Genomic DNA, 27,021 nt, shown 5'->3' with positions numbered 1-27,021 from the left:
GTATGGGTCTCCTCCTGACAGAAAGATGATGGAGGTGTGTGGGGAGGCAGAGAACAGGCTGGCGTCAGAGCTGCTGCAGCACGAGGTCCAGATAGAGAAGGATGTCCTAGACCCACTCAACCAGCTAGCAGAGGTGAGAAGGAGATATCTAGCTTGTGCCTTATTTCATCCAAACCGGTCTCAAGAGTATCCAATATATATAAGTACATTCTTACTCCAACATAGCATCAAAGAATCATTGAGGCAATATGTATTTGGAAAAGTACCATAAATTCTTAATATGCATGTGATCTGTCCATATTCTCAGGTGGACATTCCCAACATCCTGAAACAGAGGAAGCAGCTAGCCAGGCTAGTCCTGGACTACGATTCTGCCAGAGCGAGGTGAGCCTATCTACAGTTGAAGTCGGAAGTTTACATACACCTTAGCCAAATACATTTAAACTCAGTTTTTCACAGTTTCTGACATTTAATACGAGTAAAAGAATCCCTGTCTTAGGTCAGTTAAGATCACCACTTTATTTTAAGAATACGAAATGTCAGACCAATAGTAGAGAATGATTTGTTACAGCTTTTATTTCTTTCATCACATTCCCAGTGGGTCAGAAGTTTACATACACTCAATTAGTATTTGGTAGCATTGTCTTTACATTGTTTAACTTGGGTCAAATGTTTCGGGTAGCCTTCCACAAGCTTCCCACAATAAGTTGGGTGAATTTTGGCCCATTCCTCCTGACAGAGCTGGTGTAACTGAGTCAGGTTTGTAGGCCTCCTTGCTCGCACACGCTTTTTCAGTTCTGCCCACAAATTTTCTATAGTATTGAGGTCAGGGCTTTTTGATGGCCACTCCAATACCTTGACTTTGTTGTCCTTAAGCCATTTTTCCACAACTTTGGATGTATGCTTGGTGTCATTGTCCATTTGGAAGACCAATTTGCGACCAAGCTTTAACTTCTTGAGATGTTGCTTCAATATATCCACATAATTTTCCTGCCTCATGATGCCATCTATTTTGTGAAGTGCACCAGTCCCTCTTGCAGCAAAGCACCCCCACAACATGATGCTGCCACCCCTGTGCTTCACGGTTGGCATGGTGTTCTTTGGCTTGCAAGCCTCCCCCTTTTTCCTCCAAACATAATGATGGTCATTATGGCCAAACAGTTCTATTTTTGTTTCATCAGACCAGGACATTTCTCCAAAAAGTACACTCTTTGTCCCCATGTGCAGTTGCAAACCGTAGTCTGGCTTTTTTATGGCGGTTTTGGAGCAGTGGCTTTTTCCTTGCTGAGCGGCCTTTCACGTTGTGTCGATATAGGACTCGTTTTACTGTGGATATAGATAGTTTTGTACCTGTTTCCTCCAGCATCTTCACAAGGTCCTTCGCTGTTGTTCTGGGATTGATTTGCACTTTTCGCACCAAAGTACGTTTATCTCTAGGAGACGGTATGACGGCTGCGTGGTCCCATGGTGTTTATACTTGCGTACTATTGTTTGTACAGATGAACGTGGTACCTTCAGGCTTTTGGAAATTGCTCCCACGGATGAACCAGACTTGTGGAGGTCTACAATTTTTTTTCTGAGGTCTTGGCTGACATCTTTTGATTTTCCCATGATGTCAAGCAAAGAGGCACTGCGTTTGAAGGTAGGCCTTGAAATACATCCACAGGTACACCTCCAATTGACTCAAATGTTGTCAATTAGCCTTTCGGAAGCTTCTAAAGCCAGGACATAATTTTCTGGAATTTTCCAAGCTGTTTAAAGGCACAGTCAACTTAGTGTATGTAATCTTTTGACCCACTGGAATTGTGATGCAGTGAATTATAAGTGAAATAATCTGTCTGTAAACAATTGTTGGAAAAATTACTTGTGTCATGCTTAAAGTAGATGTGCTTAAAGTAGATGTCCTAACCAACTTGCCAAAACTATAGTTTGTTAACAAGAAATTTGTGGAGTGGTTGAAAAGAGTTTTAATGACTCCAACCTAAGTGTATGTAAACTTCCGACTTCAACTGTACATGTATCGCCTTTATTCATGTTATATTGTGCTTATGACATGTTTTCTGAAGTTTATAACAAGTTTATAACCGTGTGTGTGGTCTACCCCTTCCAGGTGGTTGCAGGCAACCAAGTCAATTATCTCAGGAACAAACACGCAAGCACTGACGGCCAAGGCAGACCTGCTCAAGGAAGAGGTGGATGAAGCTATGAACAAAATGGAACTCTGCAAGGTAAGTTGGTCGGACGTCCAGTCTGCTATATGAATTAGGATAAATCACAGACCTCAATCCCGAATGTTAACTGCTTGCAGAAGAGGTAGTTGAAATATGGATTGTTTGCTACTGTATTTCTGTCAAATCAATAGTTTGGACAAACCCACTCATTCAAGGATTTTTATTTACTTGACAATTTCGACATTGTAGAATAATAGTGAAGACATCAAATCTATGAAATAACACCTATGGAATCATCTAGTAACCAAAAAAGTGTTAAACGAAGTCAGAATATGTTTCATATTGATGACAGCTTTGCAAACTCAAAGGATGGCTACTTTGAAGAATCTCAAATATACACTGCTCAAAAAAATAAAGGGAACACTTAAACAACACAATGTAACTCCAAGTCAATCACACTTCTGTGAAATCAAACTGTCCACTTAGGAAGCAACACTGATTGACAATGAATGTCACATGCTGTTGTGCAAATGGAATAGACAAAAGGTGGAAATTATAGGCAATTAGCAAGACACCCCCCAAAACAGGAGTGATTCTGCAGGTGGTGACCACAGACCACTTCTCAGTTCCTATGCTTCCTGGCTGATGTTTTGGTCACTTTTGAATGCTGGCGGTGCTCTCACTCTAGTGGTAGCATGAGACGGAGTCTACAACCCACACAAATGGCTCAGGTAGTGCAGTTCATCCAGGATGGCACATCAATGCGAGCTGTGGCAAAAAGGTTTGCTGTGTCTGTCAGCGTAGTGTCCAGAGCATGGAGGCGCTACCAGGAGACAGGCCAGTACATCAGGAGACGTGGAGGAGGCCGTAGGAGGGCAACAACCCAGCAGCAGGACCGCTACCTCCACCTTTGTGCAAGGAGGTGCACTGCCAGCGCCCTGCAAAATGATCTCCAGCAGGCCACAAATGTGCATGTGTCTGCTCAAACGGTCAGAAACAGACTCCATGAGGGTGGTATGAGGGCCCGACGTCCACAGTTGGGGGTTGTTCTTACAGCCCAACACCGTGCAGGACGTTTGGCATTTGCCAGAGAACACCAAGATTGGAAAATTCGCCACTGGCGCCCTGTGCTCTTCACAGATGAAAGCAGGTTCACACTGAGCACATGAGCACATGTGACAGAGTCTGGAGGCGCCGTGGAGAACGTTCTGCTGCCTTCAACATCCTCCAGCATGACCGGTTTGGCGATGAGTCAGTCATGGTGTGGGGTGGCATTTCTTTGTGGGGCCGCACAGCCCTCCATGTGCTCGCCAGAGGTAGCCTGACTGCCATTAGGTACCGAGATGAGATCCCCAGACCCCTTGTGAGACCATATGCTGACACATGCACATTTGTGGCCTGCTGGAGGTCATTTTGCAGGGCGCTGGCAGTGCACCTCCTTGCACTAAGGCGGAGGTAGCGGTCCTGCTGCTGGGTTGTTGCCCTCCTACGGCCTCCTCCACGTCTCCTGATGTACTGGCCTGTCTCCTGGTAGCGCCTGCATGCTCTGGACACTACGCTGACAGACACAGCAAACCTTTTTGCCACAGTTCGCAATGATGTGCCATCCTGGATGAACTGCACTACCTGGGCCACTTGTGTGGGTTGTAGACTCCGTCTCATGCTACCACTAGAGTGAAAGCACCGCCAGCATTCAAAAGTGACCGAAACATCAGCCAGGAAGCATAGGAACTGAGAAGTGGTCTGTGGTCACCACCTGCAGAATCACTCCTGTTTTGGGGGGTGTCTTGCTAATTGCCTATAATTTCCACCTTTTGTCTATTCCATTTGCACAACAGCATGTGACATTTATTGTCAATCAGTGTTGCTTCCTAAGTGGACAGTTTGATTTCACAGAAGTGTGATTGACTTGGAGTTACATTGTGTTGTTTAAGTGTTCCCTTTATTTTTCTGAGCAGTGTACAATATATTTTGATTTGTTTAACACCTTTTTGGTTACTACATGATTCCATATGTATTTTTTTCATAGTTTTGATGTCTTCACTATTATTCTACAATGTAGAACATAGTAAAAAATAAAGAAAAGCCCTGGAATGAGTAGGTGTCCAAACTTTTGACTGGTACTGTACATAAGAGCAAAAGTGGCCATTCCAACCTCAGTGACGTTGTGGCTGCTTGCTTTAGGAAGAATGCACAGTCAGCTGTGTGGGTGTGTTTGTGTGCGCATGTGGCCTCTCTGTGTATGTTGCTGACTCAGTGTATTGTGTTTGTATGGAGTGGTGTGTGTCAGGTCATCTGTCCAGGAAACTACATGCCTGTGTGTTTTCCTTCCTCTACTCTCCAAGCCTGTTTAGCACTACGAACCCTACAGCTCTACCCAGGCCCTGTTAACAGCAGACAGATTCATTCACTGTGGAAGGCCCAATGGCCATACCCACCGCTAACACTAACAGAGCTGCCACCTGAAATACATTGATTCGATGTTGATATAATGGAGACCAGAGAGGTGGATAAGAAAATATATATATGTATTTGACCTTTATTTAAATAGGCAAGTCAGTGTAGAATAAATTCTTATATACAATGACGGCCAAACCCGGACGGCGCTGGGCCAATTGTGCGCCGCCCTATGGGACTCACAATCACGGCCGGATGTGATGCAGCCTGGATTCGAACCAGGAACTGTAATGACGCCTCTTGCGTTGAGATGCAGTGCCTTAGACCCCTTCGCCACTCACCACTTAGGTCAATAATAAAACGGGCATAGGGAAATTACTGTTGTGATGTTTTCTCAATAAATGGATGATGTGTTTTAAGTTTGAAATGTAAGTTCTGAGAGCTGGTTCTTCTGTCATCTGGTTGTAATGATCTCTTGTCTGTGCTCCTCTCTCTCAGGACCAACTGGCTGCAGACATGTACAGTTTCTTCTCAAAGGAAGGGGACTATGCCCGCTACTATGTAATGGTGGGTGTGCATGTGTGGGAATGTTCACAGCTGTAGATTGACTGGGTGAGCAGTTTATTTTTAAGTCCTCATTGTTGATGATTGACACTCTCCCTCTACCACCCCCCCCCCCCCCCCTCCCCCCAATGTTCTGTTGTCTGTTGTGTTCCCAGCTCTTAGAGGCCCAAGCTGATTATCATAGAAAATCTCTGACTGTGCTGGAGAGTGTCCTGCCAACCATCCAAGCACAGCAAGGTACACTACACTCCTGCCCCCCCAAAACCCTCTGACAGCCAGGTGCAGTACAACAGTCTTCCTCTCCCCGTGCTGGTTGAACATGCCCAGAAGTTATCCTCCTCCAATCCAAGCCTTAACCATGATGGAAGGAAATGCAGTACTACGTCAAATGTGTCTAGGGACAACTTCATTGTACTCCCCCCTAAAACCTCTCCAGCAAGATACAGTGCATTCGGGAAAGTATTCAGACCTGTGGCTAGAGGGGGGTGGGGTGGAGAGTATAGATTTTTTTGGAAGGATGTGAGGATTGGTCTGTACAGTGCATTTGGGAAGTATTCAGACCCCTTGACTTTTTCCACATTTTGTTACATTAGACTTATTCTAAAATTTGATTATTGTTTTTCCCCCTCATCAATCTACACACAATACCCCATAATGACAAAGCAAAAAATGTTAGTAAATGTATTTATTTTTTTGCAGCTGTATTAAAAATGTAAAACTAAAATATCACATTTACACAAGCATTCAGACCTTTTACTCAGTACTTTGTTGAAGCACCTTTGGCAGCGATTACAGCCTCAAGTCTTTTTGAGTATGACACTACGAGCTTGGCACAACTGTATTTGGGAAGTTTCTCCCATTCTTCTCTGCAGATCCTCTCAAGCTCTTTCAGGTTGGATGGGGAGCATTGATGCACAGCTATTTTCAGATCTCTTCAGAGATGTTCGATCGGGTTCAAGTCCGGGCTCTGGCTGGTCCACTCAAAGACATTCAGAGACTTGTCCTGAGGCCATTCCTGTGTTGTCTTGGCTGTGTGCTTAGGGTCGTTGTCCTGTTGGAAGGTGTACGTTTGCCCCAGTCTGAGGTCCTGAGCGCTCTGGAGCAGGTTTTCAACAAGGATCTCTCTGTACTTTGCTCCATTCATCTTCCCTCAATCCTGACTAGTCTCCCAGTCCCTGCTGCTGAAAAACATCCCCACAGCATGATGCTGCCACCACCACGCTTCACCGTAGGGATAGTGCCAGGTTTACTCCAGACTTGACGCTTGGCTTTCTGGCCAAAGAGTTCAATCTTGGTTTCATCAGACCAGAGAATCTTGTTTCTCATGGTATGAGAGTCCTGTCATGTGCCTTTTACTGAGGAGTGGCTTCTGTCTGGTGACTACCATAAAGGCCTGATTGGTGGAGTGCTGCAAAGATGGTTGTCCTTCTGGAAGGTTCTCCCATCTCCACAGAGGAACTCTGGAGCTCTGTCAGTGACCATCGGGTTCTTGGTCATGTCCCTGACAAAGGCCCTTCTCCCCCGATTGCTCAGTTTGGCTGCGGGGCCAGCTCTAGGAAGAATTTTGGTGGTTCCAAACTTTTTCCATGTAAGAATGAAGGAGGCCACTGTGATCTTGGGGACCTTCAATGCTGCAGAAATGTTTTGGTATCCTTCCCCAGATGGACACAATCCTGTCTCGGAGCTCTACGGTCAATTCCTTCCACCTCATGGCTTGGTTTTTGTTCTGACATGCACTGTAAACTGTGGGACCTTATTGAATCACAGCCTACTTTGCCAAATGGGTGATTTAACAAGCGCATTTGCGAAAAAAGCACTGTCGTTGTACCAATGTTTACCTAACCATAAACATCAACGCCTTTCTTAAAATCAATACACAAGTATATATTTTTTAACCTGAATATTTAGTTAATATTGCCTGCTCACATGAATTTCTTTGAACTAGGGAAATTGTGTCACTTCTCTTGCGTTTTGTGCAACAGAGTCATGGTATATGCAGCAGTTTAGGCCGCCTGGCTCGTTGCGAACTGTGTAAAGACTATTTGTTCCTAACAAAGACAGCCAACTTCGCCAAACGGGGGATGATTTAACAAAAGCGCATTTGCGAAAAAAGCACAATCATTGCACGAATCTACCAAACCAAAAACATCAATGCCTTTCTTAAAATCAATACACAAGTATATATTTTTTTACCTGCATATTTAGTGAAAAGAAATCCAGGTTAGCAGGCAATATTAAACTAGGGGAATTGTCACTTCTCTTGCGTTCATTGCACGCAGTCAGGGTATATGCAACAGTTTGGGCTGCTTGGCTCGTTGCCAACTAATTTGTCAGAATTTTACGTAATTATGACATAACATTGAAGGTTGTGCAATGTAACAGGAATATTTAGACTTATGGATGCCACCCGTTAGATAAAATACGTAACGGTTTCGTATTTCACTGAAAGAATAAACGTTTTGTTTTCGAAATGATAGTTTCCGGATTTGACCATATTAATGACCTACGGCTCGTATTTCTGTGTGTTATTATGTTATAATTTAAGTCTATTATTTGATAGAGCAGTCTGACTGAGCGATGGTAGGCAGCAGCAGGCTCGTAAGCATTCATTCAAACAGCACTTTCGTGCGTTTGCCAGCAGCTCTTTGCTGTGCTTCAAGCATTGAGCTGTTTAGGACTTCAAGCCTATCAACTCCCGAGATTAGGCTGGTGTAACCGATGTGAAATGGCTAGTTAGTGGGATGCGCGCTAATAGCGCTTCAATCGGTGACGTCACTCGCTCTGAGACCTTGAAGTAGTTGTTCCCCTTGCTCTGCAAGAGCCGCAGCTTTTGTGGAGCGATGGGTAATGATGCTTCGAGGGTGGTTGTTGTCGATGTGTTCCTGGTTCGAGCCCAGGTGGGGCGAGGAGAGGGACGGAAGCTATACTGTTACAATGGCAATACTAAAGTGCCTATAAGAACATCTAATAGTCAAAGGTATATGAAATACAAATGGTATCGAGAGAAATAGTCCTATAATTCCTATAACTACAACCTAAAACTTCTTACATGGGAATATTGAAGACTCGTGTTAAAAGGAACCACCACCTTTCATATGTTCTCATGTTCTGAGCAAGGAACTTAAACGTTAGCTTTTTTACATGGCACATAATTCACTTTTATTTGTTTTTGCATTATTTAAACCAAATTGTTTCATTATTGATTTGAGGGTAAATTGATTTTATTTATGTATTTTATTAAGTTAAAATAAGTGTTCATTCAGTATTGTTGTAATTGTCATTATTATAAATAAATAAAAATGAAATCGGCCCGATTTAATCGGTATCGACTTTGAAAAGTTATAAACGGTCGACCTCTAGTACAGACCAATCCTCACGTCCTTCCAAAAAAATATATATCTCTCCACCCCACCCCCCTCTAGCCACAGGCTCTTTTTGTTAAATTTGGCTGAAGTCTTAAAGGAAACATCCACCCAAAACCACCAATTCTTATAATTTGCAGTGTTAAAAATAACACTACGTGAGAACATTTTGTTATAATAAGGTTGGTAGCAACGTGAAACGAAGTCTTTTGCAGCTCAAGTCGACTACAAACCCACAGTACAATGCTCTCTCTATGGGCTGGCTGACTAGCTAGCAGACGTAACTATACATAATAATATTGAAGTCAATATCAGCATATGAAGTAGCTAGTTGTCTGTAAAATCGCTTTAACAAACTGCACTATCAATTTAGGAGTCTACAATCTCACCATGTTCAACCACTGATTGTGTGCCTCGCAGAGTGGAGTGGTCCGCAACAGCAGCATGCAGTGCACCCTGGACTGAAGAAGCAGAAAAATAGGAGAAATGTGGTGGACCCTCTGTTAAATTATACATTTCTCGAGGTAGGAATATCGCAAAAAATATGATCAATGGCTCATTCAAGAGAGAACAACATCCCGGGTTTTGACATTGGCCAGTATTGAAATCTGACATGTATGATAGACATTTTCGTGATCTAAAATTAATCTAACGTATTAAAGAATGACATGCCAAACCCATTCAAGGGGTAGGTTAACTCTTCAGATTCCTCGGGTCTCCACGGAATTAGGTAAATCCGCTTTTAGTTTTCACGCTCCAAATGTTTGGGAATCAGTTACAAAATTAATTACATTTGGATGCCACTAAGGCAGTTCATAACCTTGATGATAAATGAGTTCAATGAGGTGTGCAATTGTTTTGATTGTTTTGAATAACTTGTTTAATGGCTGATGTTCTAATGTAATGTACTTTTTATTGTATCTTGTTTTATATTTTTTTGTATTTTACTTTATGTTCTCAGGACACCATTGAAAATGAGGTCCTGGTCTCAATTGGTCTACCCTGATTTAAATTAAATAAATAAAACAAATGCTACGCCATACCGGCTATATTTCTGCCTGCGTGAACGGCAAGCGCTCAGATACACATGAAAACGAAATGACCCCCAGAATCGATAGAACATTGTTTAGAGATGCCCAACAACGATATAACATTCAAAATGGGTGAATCTTTCCTTTAATGTCTCCTTAATTTCCCCCTGCCAGCTAGTCTACAGCTGTTAGCATCTTGGTTATTTGTTAGACCATTTCAATCACTTAACTATATTAAAATGCCACATCAACCATCTCTCAGTCAAAGTAATTGCTTATTATTCTCAATGATGGCTGAATGCAACTGGCAGGCTCTGTCAAATATAGAGAATTGCTTATTGTTTCTGTTGGACTGAAAGGGATTACAGGGAAGCCATCTTATTTTGGTGTCTCCACTCTTTTTAATATGGGCATCCTCGCTCTCTCTTCTCCCTCTGTGGTTGGAAAGCTGTGTCCTGTTAGCTTGTTTTTATCTAGTAAATCGAACACATTTGGTCTAAATCAGACAGCCTTGCTCTCAGCATGTAGGTTATGATGACTCAAAGTCAAACACTATTTACAGGTCAGACCTACCTGGGCTTTCCTTTCCACAGAGTGGGAACACATACCATGGATGGAGACCATGTGGTTATTCGTTACAGCTAGCTTTATTGGAGGAGGGAGGGACTGATGGTTGGCCAGAGGGGACATTGTTGACCTAGAAATCTACCATTCCCAGGCCTCCTAACCTCTCATCCACACACTGCTCTTCCTGGGGCGACTACCTACCGCCCTCTCTCGCTGCAGACCCGTAACAACTTTAGTGTTGTTTCCACCATGCTCAGTGCTACCATTTTCTCTCTACCACTCTCTCGCTCTCCCTTCAGACTCGTGGACGGAGAAGCCAGCGTTTGGGACGGGGCTGGAGGAGCATCTGAAGAGGAGTAGCAGAGAGATCGCTCTGCCCTTAGAGGCCTGCGTCATGATGCTGCTGGAGACTGGCATGAAGGAGGAGGTAGGGAGATGGAGGGAAGCATTGGCTGGAGGGGGGGAGAAATGAGGGTATCATAGTAAGTTGAGGACTGAAATGTAATTATGGATGGGTGGAATAATAGGATGGAGGAAATGGATTGAACATTTTTGTCGAAAGTGGACCCAAATCCGAAACACAAAATGCACTTATTTTGGTCCTAAACATAATTGAACCCATCAATTTGAAATGTTTACAAAAATGAACATGAGAGACGGGACAAAAACATTAAAATCTGTTGCAATGTTCGAAGTTCTTTTCACTTGTTAGAAATGTCAGCAATTATGCTGTAATTGCGATTTATTAGGATGCTATGTTTGTGTTTGCACAGTTTTAGAATACAACAAAGTATCTTGTTGGTCATAGTAAATCAGATGTGTGTTTACTCCTCCCAGTCTTTAGTTCTCAACACATTGTTTGTCTTCCCGTTCATTCTATGGGTGAACACAACACAGTCAGTGTGGTGAGAAGAGAGGGACTGTTTGTTTGGGAGAGTGGTGTGTGTGTGTGTGTGTGTGTGTGTGTGTGTGTGTGCGCGCGCATGTGAGAGAGGTGAGTGATGTGTGTTTGCATTTGTGTGAATGAATAAATACAGGGCTGGGTGTCTGTGTAGTGATTTAAAGGAGAATTTAGCTTTTTTACGAACAAATCTAAATGTTTTTGCGATTTCACTCATTTTTATTTTATTTACCCAACCAGCGATTCACTTCCTCGTTGTGCAGTATGGGGGCTCGGGAAAAATACATGAACAATAGGGTGTAGTGTTTAGATGTTGTAGACATGCAATTGTGTAATTCTGAAATGTATCCGCAACATTATATTACATGTTTTGGCGACCTGAACAATACCGCTCGGTCCATTATAGCAGCAGGATACACAATGGAACAGCTGTATAGGGTAAGCTGCTCGAGTCGTACAAAATGGAATAGAACATTGCAGATAAAGTTCGGAATGACACAATTTCACGTGTACAACATCTAAAGACCTGCATCACTATACTGAAAGCATTTCAGTTTCTAAAAGGACGTATTTGAGTGTTTTTGGAGCATTTGTTAATGTTCTTTCAGAGTCCCCGTACTGCACAACGAGGATGATCATTATTTGTATTTTTTTTTAATAAAGTGAAATTGACAAAAAGGTGTCTGGACCCTTCTATGACATTCCATTTACATAAAACAGAGTTGGTTGTAAAAAGCAAATGTATCCTTTAAGCATTGTTTGCGGACTGTGTGTCTGTCTCTCATCAATCGTGTCTGTGTTGTTGTATCAGGGCCTATTTAGGATCGCAGCAGGGGCCTCTAAACTGAAGAAGCTCAAGGCTGCTCTGGACTGTTCCACCTCACAGCTGGAGGAGTTCTACTCAGACCCCCACGCTGTCGCTGGTACGGTGCTAACCCCTACTCACGTTTTATATATGTTTCGGCAAGAGTTTTCAAGTAATATAACTGAAATGACTGTCAGACCATTCTTCACATAACTGTCCTTTCATTCCAGGAGCCCTGAAGTCTTACCTGAGAGAACTGCCGGAACCTCTGATGAGCTTCCAGCTTTACGACGAGTGGATTCAGGCGTCTAAGTAAGCCACCACATACCTTCTTGTATAGCTGTTAAAGGAAGTGTACCCAAGTAGAGCAGTAATAACATTTTAAAAAGTATGAGAAATAAAATTTAAAAAGGAGTGAAATTATAGCAACCATGAAACAGGTCCGTGATTGTTCCTCTGTCTCTCTGCCCAGCGTTTCAGAGCCAGACAAGCGTCTGCAGGCCCTATGGGTTGTGTGTGATCAACTACCGAAGAACAACAAAGCCAACCTAAGGTGGGTAACAGATGGACTGGTTCACACAACTTTACTTCACAACAAAGATGTGTGTATTATGAAGATATGTTAGCATCTAATGTTTTGCCTTACCTGTGCCTGTCTCTGTGTCGTAGGTATCTGGTGAAGTTCCTGTCCAAGCTGGCTCAGGACAGTGAGGTCAACAAGATGACTCCTAGCAACATCGCCATTGTACTGGGACCAAACATGCTGTGGGCCAAAACAGAGGGGTGAGAAAGGGGGAGTTACTTACTTTTCAAACTGAAAAACTAATGTTTGTTAGTGTTTGTTTAGAACATGTCTGCTTACTGTATGCCTGCAGGACTCTAGCTGAGATGGCTGCTGCTACCTCTGTTCACGTGGTGACCATCATAGAACCCATCATACAGCATGCTGACTGGTTCTTCCCTGAGGGTATGTATATATGACCTTTGACCGGGTCCTCAGGAGGGAGGTACTTGTTCACGATCCTGTACACAGGAGACTAATGGAAACGGGAATGTCGTCAGATTGCTCTTTCAGTGGTATAAATCTGATTCCCAGGATACTCAAAAAATGGATCTGTTTGTTTTTAAATGGCGCCTAAAGGAATTCTACTTGCCTGTTCTCCGCCTTTGCTCAGATGTGGAGTTTAATGTTTCGGGGATGTTCGCCATGCCCACCCCTCCTTCCAACCACTCGATGGAGTACGACTGTTCCACCATCGAGAGGAAGAGGCCTGGTAGTATGGTGGGGCCAGAGAACGATAACCCTCGCAAGGACAGGTAACCACCAACAGTAGCTAGGGCTGTTACGGTGACTGTATTACCGCCACACCGGCGGTCACGAGTCATGAAGGCAGTCAAATGCTGCTGATCATTAGTAACCTACCAAACTTGCTAACTGCCTGGTACTCAGCACTCTCTTGTCCCTCTAATCACTCTGACATCAATGCAAATGTAATCGATATCTAATCAAACACTTCATGAGAGCCCATGAGCTCATGTTGTGCAACATTTCAATAGGCTTTGCAATTGCTTGAGAAAACAGAGTGATTGTCTCTTAAAAGAGGAGGAACTATATATAGGCTACTATATTTATTTCTCAACTTTCCTAATATTAAGCACATTGCTTATATTTACAAAATGAGTATAGCCTACCTGGCTGGCATGAAAATTAACCACAGGAAAAGCATCCTCCATTTGCTTTTTAAGTGCATAGATGACATGGATTTTCCCCCCCACTGACCGTTTCAAGACAGGTGCATGATAATGGTTCATTCTAAATCAAAACAAATTTCACACATTTATTATTTAGTATATGTAAAGACAAGATGAAATCAACAATAGGCTAATATTGTCAACCATCACACTATCACTTGTGAATGATGCCCAGCCCAGGCAAGAAACAATGTATACCTTTTTTTTTTGCGACTTTCATATCGTAGTCGCATATCTCATGTAGGCCTATATGTTTTGATAAGGTTTGTATCACAACTAAAGTGGCCAAATAATAACTTCTTTAAATTTAAGCGCATTATCCGCTTTACAACAGGGTGTAGAGCCTACATATGCAGAACATGAGTTTCAATTTTGGGTAAGTTAATTTTCACTGTAAATGCACCTTTTTATAATAAAAACATAACATGCATAATCGCATTTGCAGTCACTTTTGATAATGGTGTTTTCCTGCTAAAGGAACATTCACGCTTATAACCTACTTCCGTGTGCACAGTGCTGCGCTTATAATGTGAAGAAACAGCCTAATAGTTTATCAACATTTTAAGCTAAACGTTCTGATCTGTTGCGTCAGCCTCATTGCGTAAAAAAACGTTTTTTTGATTGCTAGTGGTTATATTAATTTGGGATCTATCGCATCCCACAACTCCCCCAGACTGTTCGGAATATTTATTTCTCTCACAGAATAGAATAGGTCAACTTTTTTTGTACTATGGGGGATAGTAGATTGTTGGCTGAGGAAAAGTAAATGTGGACAGTTCTTCCAATATCTTCAATATGCACCTCAGAATTGGATAAGGATGCGCGCAGTTGCATCCCCGATGTCCGTCTTCACTTGTAGCCTGTGAGAAAGACCCGATCACGTGACGGAGAGTCATGTGAGTGAGAGGTGATTCGGAGTAAGCAGCACGCAGGGAAAAGTGAATTATAATGATTATATTCAGCCCAAGGGCACAACGGCCACTGGCCTCAAAAGGCATGGGTATTTTTAGGGGGCGTTACGGCCACACACAAAGGGGATGCCGCCGGGAAATTCGAGGCATTATCAAGTGCTTGTCAAATTGGGAATGAGAGACTGATGAAGTGTGTACAACCTGCGCAAAAAAACACAGCAAAGCTCATGCCTTTCATGCAACTTTTCAAATCATCATTAGTCGCATCATGCAGCCTTAGAATGTATAAACATATAGCCCAACGTTTGTGTCACAACTAAAGTTACATGAATAACTCTAAATTGAGCATATTGGAGTACCTGTTTCTTTGTTAACTGCTCAATGCACTCCCTCAGATCGTTTGGAGAAACTATATATTTTATTCCATTGTATTCTTCATACTATAAAATACTATAAAATAATGCCATGGTATTCTAAGCAAATCCTGTCTGCTAAATGAACTAGTGTAGCCCACAGCCATATGGCAGAGCCAGATCAGTACCTAAAATAAGGACAACTCAGAGAATGCTATTCTCTTGTACTGAAATACACTACATTTTGTTCATATCATGTTTCTTTAGACCTGTCTAAAATAAATAATGGATTTATTGTGAAGTTTAGGCTATATTACATGGATTTATTAGATGTTTTAAAATGTATCTGTACTTAAGGTCTGCATCAGTGGCTTGTAGGCTGTGTGTGGAAGCCAGGAGATGCTAAATTTGTTAATTAACGGTCAATTACCGTGATACAGCAGCACCCCATCACTACTATCTCCATCCCTCTACTTTGAACTGCCATGGGGTGAAAGGTCAAAGACGGATCCTATACCTGCCAGTGCTCTGAGCTGAGGATATGCTATTTAAATCTAAAGGATTTTCACTTGTATAACTCAACCAATAATATATTAATTTACACTTTGAATGTTTGGTTTGATTGGTAGCTCTGATTATTATCATACTTACATGGGGTTCTTTTTGAAGTGTATTTTTAGATGTCTTAAGTGCTGTAGGCTTCTAGTTGCTTCTAGTTTATCTTTGTGACTTTAGACTACAAATCTACATAACATCCCTTTTGACTATTTGGTGTGGAGTATCTCTCTCGCTCTCTTTCTCTCCACGTTCTCTCTCTACTCTGGGACTTGGTGATTCTGTCCTGTCGCCCGGGTTTCTTTCTCAACGTGGCTCTGCCGTCTGTCTGTCCTCTCTCCTCTCTCTGTAGTTTTGCTAACAAACTGTTGGACCATAACACCGTCCCCCGTAGAGGCAGCAACACCTTAGGTAGAAAGCAGCATGCTTCACCCGCCTTCCAGCCCCCCTTACCCCCGGTGGAGGCCCCAGGGCCTGGGCAGGTCACAGGGTGCGTGGCTGAGCTCCAGGCCCCACCGGGGGGCATGGCGTTGGAGGGCTGCCAGCCTAGCCTGGCACTGGGTATGGCTGCCCTGGTGGCAGCACAGCAGCTTCTCGCTACTACCGCTGAGGAACTCAGGTAAGGGTGTGTAGTGCACTGGGGAGCACAGACACGCATGCCACTCCACTGCATGGGAAGGAAATACCCTTTTGCCTGCAACCTTTTGATGATAATTTGCTGATAAGTGTATGTGCACTGTTTATGGTGATGCCACTGCTCTTTTACAAATAGATGCGTTTTATGGTATTTTGAATGTCATTTTTGAATGGAAAATGACTACAGAGCATAGAAAATGTTGAAGTGACCACATGGGTTTCTCACGTGTTATTTTCCTAGAGTTTTTCTCTCGCGGTCTAATTACATTTTCCTCAAACGAATTAACAAGTAATCATTATAATAACACTGTGGGTACATCTCAGTTCAGACCACTGGCTCTACAACAATGGTTGGTGTGAGCCAGCCATCCTCAGAGGGCCCTCACGCATCTGCTCTCAGGCTAGAACACATGAATCAGCAGAAATGTTGTTTGACCATTAGTTCCGTTTCTCATTGAGCTTATGGAGCTTTTGAAGGATGTTTTTGAATCCGTTTATGAAAGGTTTCCATTCAATCTGTTTGACTGTTCTATTGATCCATTGGACAGAATATAGAAGGTAAACCGAAGACAACGCCCAGTGCAGTTAAGGGCAAAAAGCTCACAGAACAGGCCTTCAATTTGATGGACATTTTCATAGCACTATGCTAAATTCTGAGTCTTGTACTTAAAATTAGGACCTCTGTCTGTCTGTTAAGCAACCCAAAGCGTGAACCCACTTCCACCCCGACCCTCCACCAGAGGAACGGTTCAGGTGGGGGCCACCCGGGCACGGCCAGCTCAGCTGGGGGACAGCTGGGAGTGGGAGGCCCTGGGGCTGGATCCATGGGGCCCAGTCCACACATGATGCGCAGAGGTGAGACACTCCTTAAAGCAATTCAGCTTTAAGTTTGACATTTATTTGGAGCTATATGCATAATGGTATCATGAGGACATTTTTATCAAGAACCTATTCTTTTCTTTTTCATTAGTAAGCCTCTTATTACAAGGTAATTTCCACTAGCAGTTATATTGTTACATTTGACATGGATTTACAAGCATGCTACACTGGATGTGTAACTGTTGCAGAGTGTAAGACACTCCTATTCATTTGAATGAAACCTGTGTATGCAACGCAGATCTTTAAGAGGCCTGCGCTGCTTAGTGTAAAATGGCGCTCTGGTTCTATTTTTAGGAATTTAACGCGCGCCTTCTGCCAGAGAACACTACAGAAAGTGGCTTGGGCTCTGCTCAGCCTGGCTATAGTTAACCAGTCCGGTGTAGCAGCTGAAAACCCACTGTTTTTGTGACGCCCCAGTGTAGCTCCCCTGTTAGACGTAGACCTACAATTTCAAGTAGCCTAAAATAAAGTATCTGTAGACTAAAGATCCTTTCTGAAGTTCACCTCTCTCCACTATTCAGGTACAAAGAAGCCGGCCCCTGCCCCTCCCAAGCCGCTCAACCCCCCTTCAGGCCAGCCCAGTAACCCTACCAACCACCACCCCTTCTCAGGCCAGGGCCAGTCCCTCAGCCCCTCTCCCAGACCCCTCTCCTCCTCAAGCCACTCCCCTACCTCCCCCATCTCCCAGCCCTCTACCACCCCCCGCCGCCAATCCAGCAACCAGCCCCCCATCCAGGCCCCCAACCACCCGCCCCCACAGCCCCCCACACCCTCACAGGTCAGTCCCCCGCCCCACCCTAGGGCCCTCAGCCAGCCCGCAGGAGACTACCCGGGGGCGGACCAGTCTCCTCCAGACACCCCCACCCCACCTGACACCCCTCCACCCTCCACCACCCTCCAGGACATACCCGGTGCCCATCCTGGCTCCCCCTCTCCCTTCCAGTCAGGCTCCCTCCCCCGGCCGCGCCCCGTCCCAAAACCCAGAAACAGGCCCAACATCCCTCCGCCCCCTCAGCCCCCAACACAGGGAAACGATACCAACGGGATCTGCAACACAGCCTACAAAATCATGGGTGAGTCCAGTCAAGTGACGTGTTATTGTCCCATGAAGGGAGATTCATTTGGCAACACGCCACATAAAAACATTCACAACAGTCTATAAACAGACCGAACAGACATATCACAACAATCCCTTCTTTCAGTTTATAGTATTGGTTCAGCATTCAGTACCTCCTTTTCCTCTAGTGTTGACAGTATATTGACCATGTTTTATCTAAAAGTCCTGTGTCCACAGGTTCAGGAGCATTTATGAAAGGTTTGTCAGGTGATCCTTGCATTTTGCAGCTCCTGCACTCCATCCGTTTTGGCATTACTCCATTACCACATCATACTTTTAGAAACATGCCACTTGTGCCTGCTTTTACAATTGTTCCCATTGATTGTGAATCATCATGACGTTCAACCTTCATTATTAAATCATTTAAATATCAGTAACATTTTGATGTGGAATTTGCAAAGGTCATCTCTAATGGCGGGTCTGTAAATGATGAAAGCATACCGGAAACTAAAAAACTATTTGATTCTTGGAATTGGCAGAATATAAACTTTTTGAATTTGATTGATTGTGTCAGGATGTCTTTTGCAAACCCTTAAATTGCATTTGTTCGCTCTCTGGAAATGTTTAATTTTTTTGTTAAGACATTGTTGTGATCTTGATTGGAAGACTTGTCCCCATAATGGCCTGCTCCTTGTCTTGGCCTATACTATTGTACATCAGAATATTAAGCATGATCATAGCCTTTCATACATATTCACTTTAGGCTAAACACACTGCATGCCTAATGCCTAACTTATGTGTGTTTGAGTTTGGCAACCCAACCGCATCAGGTTTTAGTGTTCTGGTATGCATGGAACGGGATTGTACTTAAGGTACAAGCCTTGGGAAGCTCTCTTTAACTCCGTGCTGATGATGGCAGTGATGTGGTTTTCAATAGAGAGGGCTGCATTATTTGCCTTTATGATGGAATGTGGATAGCATTAGCATGACTCTGTTTAAGAATAAATCTTGTCTCAGCATCATCTCTGATATGCTACATAGTGTGGCTGGCACTTAATGCTACTTGATGGTGCACTGCTATTTTCCTATTTTTATCTTTAAGCCAATGGAAAATGGTAATAGATTGCATCGGATGAAACCACTGTTTGGATGTCAGATCCTTCAGATGATGGTACTGAAGGTAGTAGCATGGGGGGAGTGATTGTCTGTACTGCAGGTTCAATTTGCATTATGCTTGTCTTTTTAAGCATGTCAACCATCCTTGCCAAAACAAACTAACATTGAACACAAGTCACCATTTGATTTTAAAATGCACTTTTGTTTTCTCCTTTAGACATTTCTATGAATTGAATTCTTAGTATTTTTACTTAGTTAATCCACAATATTTAGCTAAATAATAAGTGAGTGATTTTATACAGTCTCAACAAACAACTACAGCTTAGCAGACTTTTAACATGAACTCCTCAGTCAGCTGCAGCACTAACATTTCACTGTCTTTGTCTTGTCCAGACCCAGCCCTGTCTCTCAAAGGGTTGACCCGAGCCTTCATCCCTGAGTTTGCTGTGGACCAGCAGCCAGTGACCGCCCCCTCCATGATGTCCGTGCCCCAGCCCAAAGACTCAGACCTGGACACAGAGAGTACCGTTCTATAAGGGAGAGGACTGGCCTTGTCCCCTCTCCATCTCCTCTCCAGGTGTGGTTAGAAGTTGACCCTAACCACAGGTCCAGAGTCAGACATTAGTGTCATCCCCTAATGGTTATCTGTAGGTCTAGGTGATGTGGTCCTAGACTTGTGGTTAGTGGCAACTTCTACCTCAAGCTCCCCTCAGCCCTCAGATCACCACACATCTGCTGCTCTCTCCCAACTCCAACTCCCGGTGTCCTCCACACACTAACTTTCCCATCCCCACCCCCTTGGTTCGCTCTACCGCAGGCCTGTTACAGCTACAACTCCATACAATCAACTCAACCACCCCAGTGGAACTACAGAACAGGCCTCCCCCTGGCCCCTCCCCACCAGGAAATCGTAACTAGCACTGATGAAGCCTCAATAAAGCTTTGTAGATTTTTGGGGGATGATGAGGTTTGGAATAAACTGTATGCATTTGCATGGGATGTTGCACCTTAATGAGTTTTAAGGGCCCTCTGCTGGATTTCTAAGCTAACATACGGAATTGTTTTAAGATGCTTAAGGGACTGCTAGTAGACTGGGTTGTTAAGTGGACCGACAGACTTCTTTGATATTGGTGTGTTGTTCTTGATGATGGCCTTAGTTCAAGAAATGAAAAATACTATTTGTAAATGTAAAGCACAGTAAACGTGGAATCCCCCCAAAATAATAACTGTTGCTGAAATGTAGCTGGTCACTGCAGGTTTCCAGTCTCTCACAATTATACCTTTTTATCCCTGTTTTTGTATGAAACCCATCCTTCGCTCTCTGTATTTATTTCCTAAAACACATTCCCTGTAGCTTGAGTTAGTAATGCCGTTTTCTGAAGCATGCCTTACTGGTTCCATAACTCGTTGTAGCAGGGGTAGGTCTATATACTTTCAGTGTACATGCTGATCCTCTTGGCTTGTAGGTGCCTTCCTAATCTTCTGTGTTTACGTCAATGTTGCTGGGGCATTAAAGTGACAGTTCCTGTATAAGTGAATATAGGAAAGGACTGTTAAGCGCTTATACTGTAGCTACCTTGTCATCTGACTAGTGAATCACTTCAACAGTTGATATTGCACTTGAACCAAGTCTAAACCCCACAAGCGCTTGCTTTCCAGGGAACAGGTTTCTATATGGAAGATCATTCTGCTCTACCTTTTCCACTGAGCTGGGTTTTACACACAAACCAATGTAACAACCTAGTAGTGAGGTGGTGTTGGATACACTAGACCAGAAAAGCTTAATTATCTTTTATTTTTTATACGCGTTGCTTTTTCCTTGAGTATAATGCAGGGTTGTGCTCCTAGGGAACGGACCCCGAATCAACTAAAGGGCACATTTCTGGATGCTTTAGTTTCACTGAAAACATGTTCAGTTCTTGTACTGCTTTTCAGAGACCATCATCCATGTAGTCTTGCTGAGATTCCCCTCCATCTTTTCCTTTAACTTGCTGCCTTATCCTTCTGCAGAAAGAGTACCTTGTTTCGAGGCTCTGAAAGATGAACAAATGCCATTAAACTACAAATGTTAAAGCTGCATTTTGAGCTCAGTTAGTTTTGTATGCAGACTGAGCTGAAACAAGAAATAAATCTAATGTAAAATGACTGCTTGGTTATACTCCCTTTCTGAATAAAGTATATGAAGAAAAATGTGATATGGTTTTGAGTCATGGCTTTATCACTCACATTTATCACTCACTTTTACAAAATTAGTAAGAAAAATACTAATTTGGTCTTATTGATGGGAGGACGATTGTCTAGTAATCATTTCTTCAATCTCCTGCTACCAGTAAAGTCTGCGGCGTGTCGGCCACACAATTTCTAAAATAAAAAACGAATAGTTGTTTAAAACACTTCTGATTCAAGACTATGGTGTAGATTACTGTATCCTCTAACAGTAAAGCTGGCTCCCGAGCGTCCTGGCCAGAACTGCTACCCTGTAACACACGCATACGCTGAACAGCTTACCTATAGCACAACACACACACTGAACAGCTTACCTATAGCACAACCCACACACTGAACAGCTTACCTATAGCACAACACATAAACTAAACAGCGTACCTATAGCACAACACACTGAACAGCTTACCTATAGCACAACCCACACACTGAACAGCTTACCTATAGCACAACACATAAACTGAACAGCGTACCTATAGCACAACACACACACTGAACTGCTTTCCTATAGCACAACACACACACACACACACACTGAACCCTATAGAACAACACACACACACTGAACAGCTTACCTATAGAACAACACACACTGAACAGCAAACCTATAGAACCCTCAAATCTAGACCTAGAAGCCAGTTCTGCTGCATTTTTTCATTGCTCCCCTCTGATCAGGGACTGATTAAGACCAGGGACACCAGGTGTGTTAAAATTAATTATCAGGTAAAACAGAAAACTAGCAGCCTGTGGATCTCATAGGGTAAGAGTTGAATACCCCTGTTATATAACACACACACCGAAAGGCCTGTGACACAACCCCTCAAAGATCACATAAATATGGAGGGCTTACATATCAAAATACCTTACAAATGAAACAATGAATTTGTGTTACAACCGGTATGTTTGTGATATGGACAAATTGACATGCAACAATGATGTTGAAATTTGCCACCAACAGTGTTTAGCATCTCCTTTACCCTGTGTTTCCCACCTGGACAAAAGGAACACCTATGTGAGAATGTTATTCATTGACTACAGCTCAGTGTTCAACACCATAGTGCCCTTAAAGCTCATAAATAAGCTAAGGACCCTGGGACTAAATACCTCCCTCTGCAAATGGATCCTGGAATTCCTGACATGCCGTCCCCAGGTGGTAGGGGTAGGTAACAACACATTCACCATGCTTATCCCCAACACAGGGGCCCCTCAGGGGTGAAGGCTCAGTCCCCTCCTGTACTCCCTGTTCACTCATGACTGCATGGCCAGGCATGAATCCAACACCATCATTAAATTTGCCGATGACACAGCACTGGTAGGCCTGATCACTGACAACGACGAGACAGCTTATAGAGAGGGGGTCGGAGGCCTGGCCGTGTGGTGCCAGGACAACAACCTCTCCCTCAACGTGATCTAGACAAAGGAGACGATTGTGGACTACAGGAAAAGGAGGACCGAGCACGCCCCCATTCTCATCGACGGGGCTGCAGTGGAGCAGGTTGAGAGCTTCAAGTTCCTTGGTGTCCACATCACCAACAAACTAACATAGTCCAAGCACACCAAGACAGTCGTGAAGATGGCACAACGAAACCTATTCCTCCTCAGGAGACTGAAAAGATTTGGCACGGGTCCTCAGATCCTCAAAATGTTCTACAGCTGCCCCATCGAGAGCATCCTGATTGCATCACTTCCTGGTATGGCAACTGCTCGGCCTCCGACCGCAAGGCACTACAGAGGGTAGTGCGAACGGCCCAGTACATCAAGCTTCCTGCCATCCAGAACCTCTTTACCAGGCGGTGTTGGAGGAAGTCCCTAAAAATTGTCAAAAACTCCAGCCACCCTAGTCATAGACTGTTTTCTCTGCTACCGCATGGCAAGCGGTACCGGAGCGCCAAGTCTAGATCCAAGAGGCTTCTAAACAGCTTCTACCCCCAAGTCATAATACTCCTGAACTTCTAATCAAATGGCTACCCAGAATATTTGCACCCCCCCCCCCCCCCCCCCATTTTACACCGCTGCTGCTCTCTTGTTGTTCTCTATGCATAGTCACTTCAATAACTCTACTTACATGTACGTACTACCTCAACTAACCGGTGCCCCCGCACATTGACTCTGTACCGGTGCCCCCCTTTATATAGTCTCGCTATTGTTGTTTTACTGCTGCTTTTTAATTACTTTTTACTTTTATCTCTTATTCTTGTCCATATTTTTTGAAACTGCATTGTTGGTTAGGGGCTCGTAAAGTAAGCATTTCACCTTGTATTCGGCGTATGTGACTAATAAAATTTGATTTGATTTGATGATGGCAAAGGATTTACTGCCATTTTCCTGTTACTATGGCAACTGCATCACCACAAAACAAATTCCACTTTATTTGGTCCATGATTGTCATTAGTGCCAAAGAAGCTCGCGGGTATCAGGCAGATTTATTTGTCAAGCATTCATGTTTTTTTACAGATCCATAACAAATACAACTGATCCAGAAGCAACCGTATGGCCAACATAAAAAGTCAATATTTTTTTAACTATACAAAGTACTCCAATAATATCAATGAAAACATATAAAACACACTTTTACAAAATGAACATTTCAATAAATGAACAATAAACTTCAATCGACCAAATGTTATAATAGGCCTACATTTCAGACCCAATTTGTCAGAATATAATAAAAGTAAACAAATCCAGATATAACACAAAACAACACCTATACAAACATGCAAATGCTCCGGACAGTTGTCAACACTGTACTGCACTAGTGGCAATATTTAAATGTGTTGCAGTGTCTTTGTGAACATGAAGACAAATTGCAAGCCTGGTACGATAGGTCTGTAAATAAATACATCTGTATTTTCATGATGGCAGCTCTGACTGAAATTCCAATGTAAAAAGGAATTATGGAGGGAAAGTAGAAACACGTACAGTATTAAAGAAATACCATCAAAACAGCTTTAAATTACCATCAGAAAAAAAGTGAACATTTGTTCTAAAACAAGACACAAATTCAGGTGAAGTTATGGCAGAGCTGGACGGTTCATCAATAACAACCACAGTGACAGTAAGAGCTGCCTGGACCACTCAATGCTCAAATGGATTGATGTCTTTCCGTTAGCAGCTATCCATATATTAGCCCCAGTGGGTTAACCCTCTTATTTCATGTGGTTCATCACACTGTAAAACACTTCAAACCCGCAGGAGTCTGGCATTATTTTTTGTTTCCCCTGCCGAGTGCAACTTTTGAAATGCCAAACGTTAGGATGACTGCAGGTACGTTGGCACCAGAAAGCTTCTAATTTTTTAAATAATAATTCACAGTACTATTGTCATGCCAATGTAATGATTCTTGGTAGGTTAATACTGCGTTCTATCATCACATAATCTAAGAGGCAGTGAGTATGTGTGAATGGAATTTGAGTTTCTGTTGTGCACTTTTCAGATCAAGTCCATCTGTAAAAATAGTGCTCAGCTCTAGATAACATTCATATACGTTTGACTATCAGCCATCTAAAATGTAATTTTCATATACATCTATGCTTTACAATTTCAATATAATTTCAATTTCATATAATCCAATATCAAATATATACTCTTATCTAAACATATTCATCTTCATTACTAATTTCTTGTACCACTTGATCTTATCAGGGACAACTGTGGGCCCTAGGGCTCAGAGTTCTTTCTGGTCAGATGACATGGTCAGGAAGAACTCCTGGCCATAGGTCATTCCGCAGTGTTGAAGATCATGTTGTTTGTGTCCCAGTAGCTGTGACTGTTTCTTCGTGTTGTCTTGGCACTTTGGTTGAGGAGAGCAGAGGAGTTATCCAGTCTCTCGTCTCTACCAGGCCAGGGGAGAGGCCACTCTGGGGATACAGGGGTTTTCTGTAGCCTGGGTCTCATTCAGGGCTCTCTGGAAAACATGAACCAATCAAAATCATGCATGAGTCACAGCCACACTTGAACGCTGTCAAATTGTACAGTCAGAGACCTATCAAGGGCATCACTATGGCTACCGGCTCACCTCAAACTTGGAAGTAAACTCAGCGAAAATGGCGAAGAAGGCCTCAGTGGAGGTGGCTTTGCTGTCCTCTCCGAAGTAAGAGGCCACCTTAGTGAACTCATCCATGGCTCTCAGCTGCAGAGAGTCCAGAGACTGAACCGCTGGGTGACTGTTCTCCAGGAAGCCCTTTATCTCCAGGGTCAAGGGTAAAACTGTCAAAATGTTAGACCATTTGAAGCACAGTGAAACATTCTGACTAGTAACATCCTGACGACTGTTATGTATGGTGTAATTATATACAATTACAGTGTAATTACTTACTACTAATTACTACAGTGTGTTACTGTGTGGCACACACTAACTATACTGTCTACTATGATTATGTGTGTGTGTGGGAAATGTTCTGTTGTGAAGGGATTTGTTGTTGTTGATAAAAGGATACACTCATGACGGCAGCGAAGTGGTCCTCAGCCGTGGCAGGGATCATCTGACACGCTGTTCTGATGTCCTGGATGGTGGAGTGGAGGTCACCCAGCTCAGCTGTCAGGATTCGCTGATTCACTGCAGAGAAATTTCAATACAAAACCATACAGTATGACTCATATGAGACAAATCCATTGCAAATCCAAGTGTCTAACGCGAATGCCATTCATTATAATGTAATTGCTGTAGTGTTTCAGTCTTATGCGATAACTGCTGTAAGGCATATCGGAATGCTGAAAAGGAACTATCAGGAAACGACCGGGGATTATCAGGAAACTGATAAGAACATGACTTTTAGTACATATTGTGCACTGTGTAAATGTACTAAATTGAACTTATTCATTCTGCTAGTGAACCTCAGAGTCCAGCTGAAGGACGGAGCCAGGTAAAGAACATTGTGTGGTGACTTCTTACTGTACCTTTGGCTGCAAGTGGTACGGTTGCGAGGTCCCTGGCAAAGTTCAGCAGTTCTGGGAAGTGTTGGCATAGCGATTTGGCAAGAATGTGGAGGAAGGTGGATTTACCATCCACTGTTTTAGTGGTGCTGAGCTGTAAGAATTAAGGTGAGATAGGATTTGTCAATAGAAAGCAAAGACAACACAAATACTATAGCGCAGGGGTTCTCAAACCTCTCCTCGGGGACCCCCAGTCGTTCCATGTATTTGAACTATTCCACAGCTAGCACACCTGATTCAAATGGTCAACTAATCATCAAGCCCTGACTAGGTGAATCAGGTGACTTAGTTCAGGGTTACAACAAAATTGTGAAATGTTTGGGGGTCCCTGAGAATTAGTTTGAGAACCACTGCTATAGAGGCAAATGGGGCTAAAGCCCAGTCAGCTAGAGCATGAACATCCATCCATACCTCAGTGAGAAAGTTGATCTTAAAGCCAGTGGTTTTGTTTGTCTTGGGTTGACCATTATTCAGGTAATTCCCCATTGCCAACACAAACTGTCAACAGAAACAGAGGTTTAGAAACAGTAACACAACACGATAACACAACACGATAAAAACATTATGCATACCTCCCAGTCTGTTTCTTATTACCTTATCCTATATGATTTTACAGACAGACAAATCTTCAAAATTGCAATTCTTAACTGAATCATCTTGGGTCTTTGGTCTTAAATCCTCCTGGTTCATTAATAACCTTAGATTTTGACAGCAGGGTACCATAAAGAATATTAAATCAACAGTCGTTTGCCATTTCTCAACCATTAAGCTCCTGTATTCCACTCCCACGGAGCGATTTACAGTAGTTG

The 27,021-nt window shown here is 43.1% G+C and overlaps 2 protein-coding genes across 15 annotated transcripts in view; one reads left to right on the top strand and one right to left on the bottom strand.

The window, feature by feature from the left end:
- arhgap17a (Rho GTPase activating protein 17a) overlaps nt 1-21,252 on the top strand; it is a 51,755-nt gene extending 30,503 nt beyond the window's left edge. For 2 of the 8 annotated variants that reach the window (XM_055890276.1, XM_055890273.1), the window contains 17 exons: nt 22-133; nt 308-384; nt 2,111-2,228; nt 5,067-5,135; nt 5,288-5,369; nt 10,392-10,519; nt 11,805-11,916; nt 12,029-12,110; nt 12,271-12,351; nt 12,468-12,581; nt 12,674-12,765; nt 12,974-13,115; nt 15,722-15,988; nt 16,703-16,860; nt 17,406-17,957; nt 18,179-18,208; nt 19,451-21,252. In XM_055890276.1, the coding sequence (XP_055746251.1) occupies nt 22-133; nt 308-384; nt 2,111-2,228; nt 5,067-5,135; nt 5,288-5,369; nt 10,392-10,519; nt 11,805-11,916; nt 12,029-12,110; nt 12,271-12,351; nt 12,468-12,581; nt 12,674-12,765; nt 12,974-13,115; nt 15,722-15,988; nt 16,703-16,860; nt 17,406-17,957; nt 18,179-18,208; nt 19,451-19,593 (2,359 nt within the window). In that variant the 3' untranslated portion in view covers nt 19,594-21,252. Of the gene's footprint in view, nt 1-21; nt 134-307; nt 385-2,110; nt 2,229-5,066; nt 5,136-5,287; nt 5,370-10,391; nt 10,520-11,804; nt 11,917-12,028; nt 12,111-12,270; nt 12,352-12,467; nt 12,582-12,673; nt 12,766-12,973; nt 13,116-15,721; nt 15,989-16,702; nt 16,861-17,405; nt 17,958-18,164; nt 18,209-19,450 lie in introns of all 8 variants that reach the window. The other 6 variants (XM_055890277.1, XM_055890275.1, XM_055890274.1 and 3 more) reach the window with 5 other exon arrangements.
- A 2,432-nt stretch (nt 21,253-23,684) lies between these two features.
- Nucleotides 23,685-27,021, bottom strand: part of grid2ipb (glutamate receptor, ionotropic, delta 2 (Grid2) interacting protein, b) — a 45,013-nt gene continuing 41,676 nt past the window's right edge. For all 7 annotated transcript variants that reach the window (XM_055890261.1, XM_055890263.1, XM_055890268.1 and 4 more), the window contains 5 exons: nt 26,624-26,710; nt 26,177-26,306; nt 25,717-25,835; nt 25,296-25,460; nt 23,685-25,184 (listed from right to left, as the gene is read on the bottom strand). In XM_055890261.1, the coding sequence (XP_055746236.1) occupies nt 25,113-25,184; nt 25,296-25,460; nt 25,717-25,835; nt 26,177-26,306; nt 26,624-26,710 (573 nt within the window). In that variant the 3' untranslated portion in view covers nt 23,685-25,112. The remainder of the gene's footprint in view (nt 25,185-25,295; nt 25,461-25,716; nt 25,836-26,176; nt 26,307-26,623; nt 26,711-27,021) is intronic.

This window comes from Salvelinus fontinalis, chromosome 30, assembly GCF_029448725.1.
Source record: "Salvelinus fontinalis isolate EN_2023a chromosome 30, ASM2944872v1, whole genome shotgun sequence".
Taxonomy (NCBI): Eukaryota; Metazoa; Chordata; class Actinopteri; order Salmoniformes; family Salmonidae; genus Salvelinus; species Salvelinus fontinalis.
The sequence above is the reverse complement of the archived record's forward strand: the minus strand, read 5'-3'. Positions and strand labels throughout refer to the sequence as shown.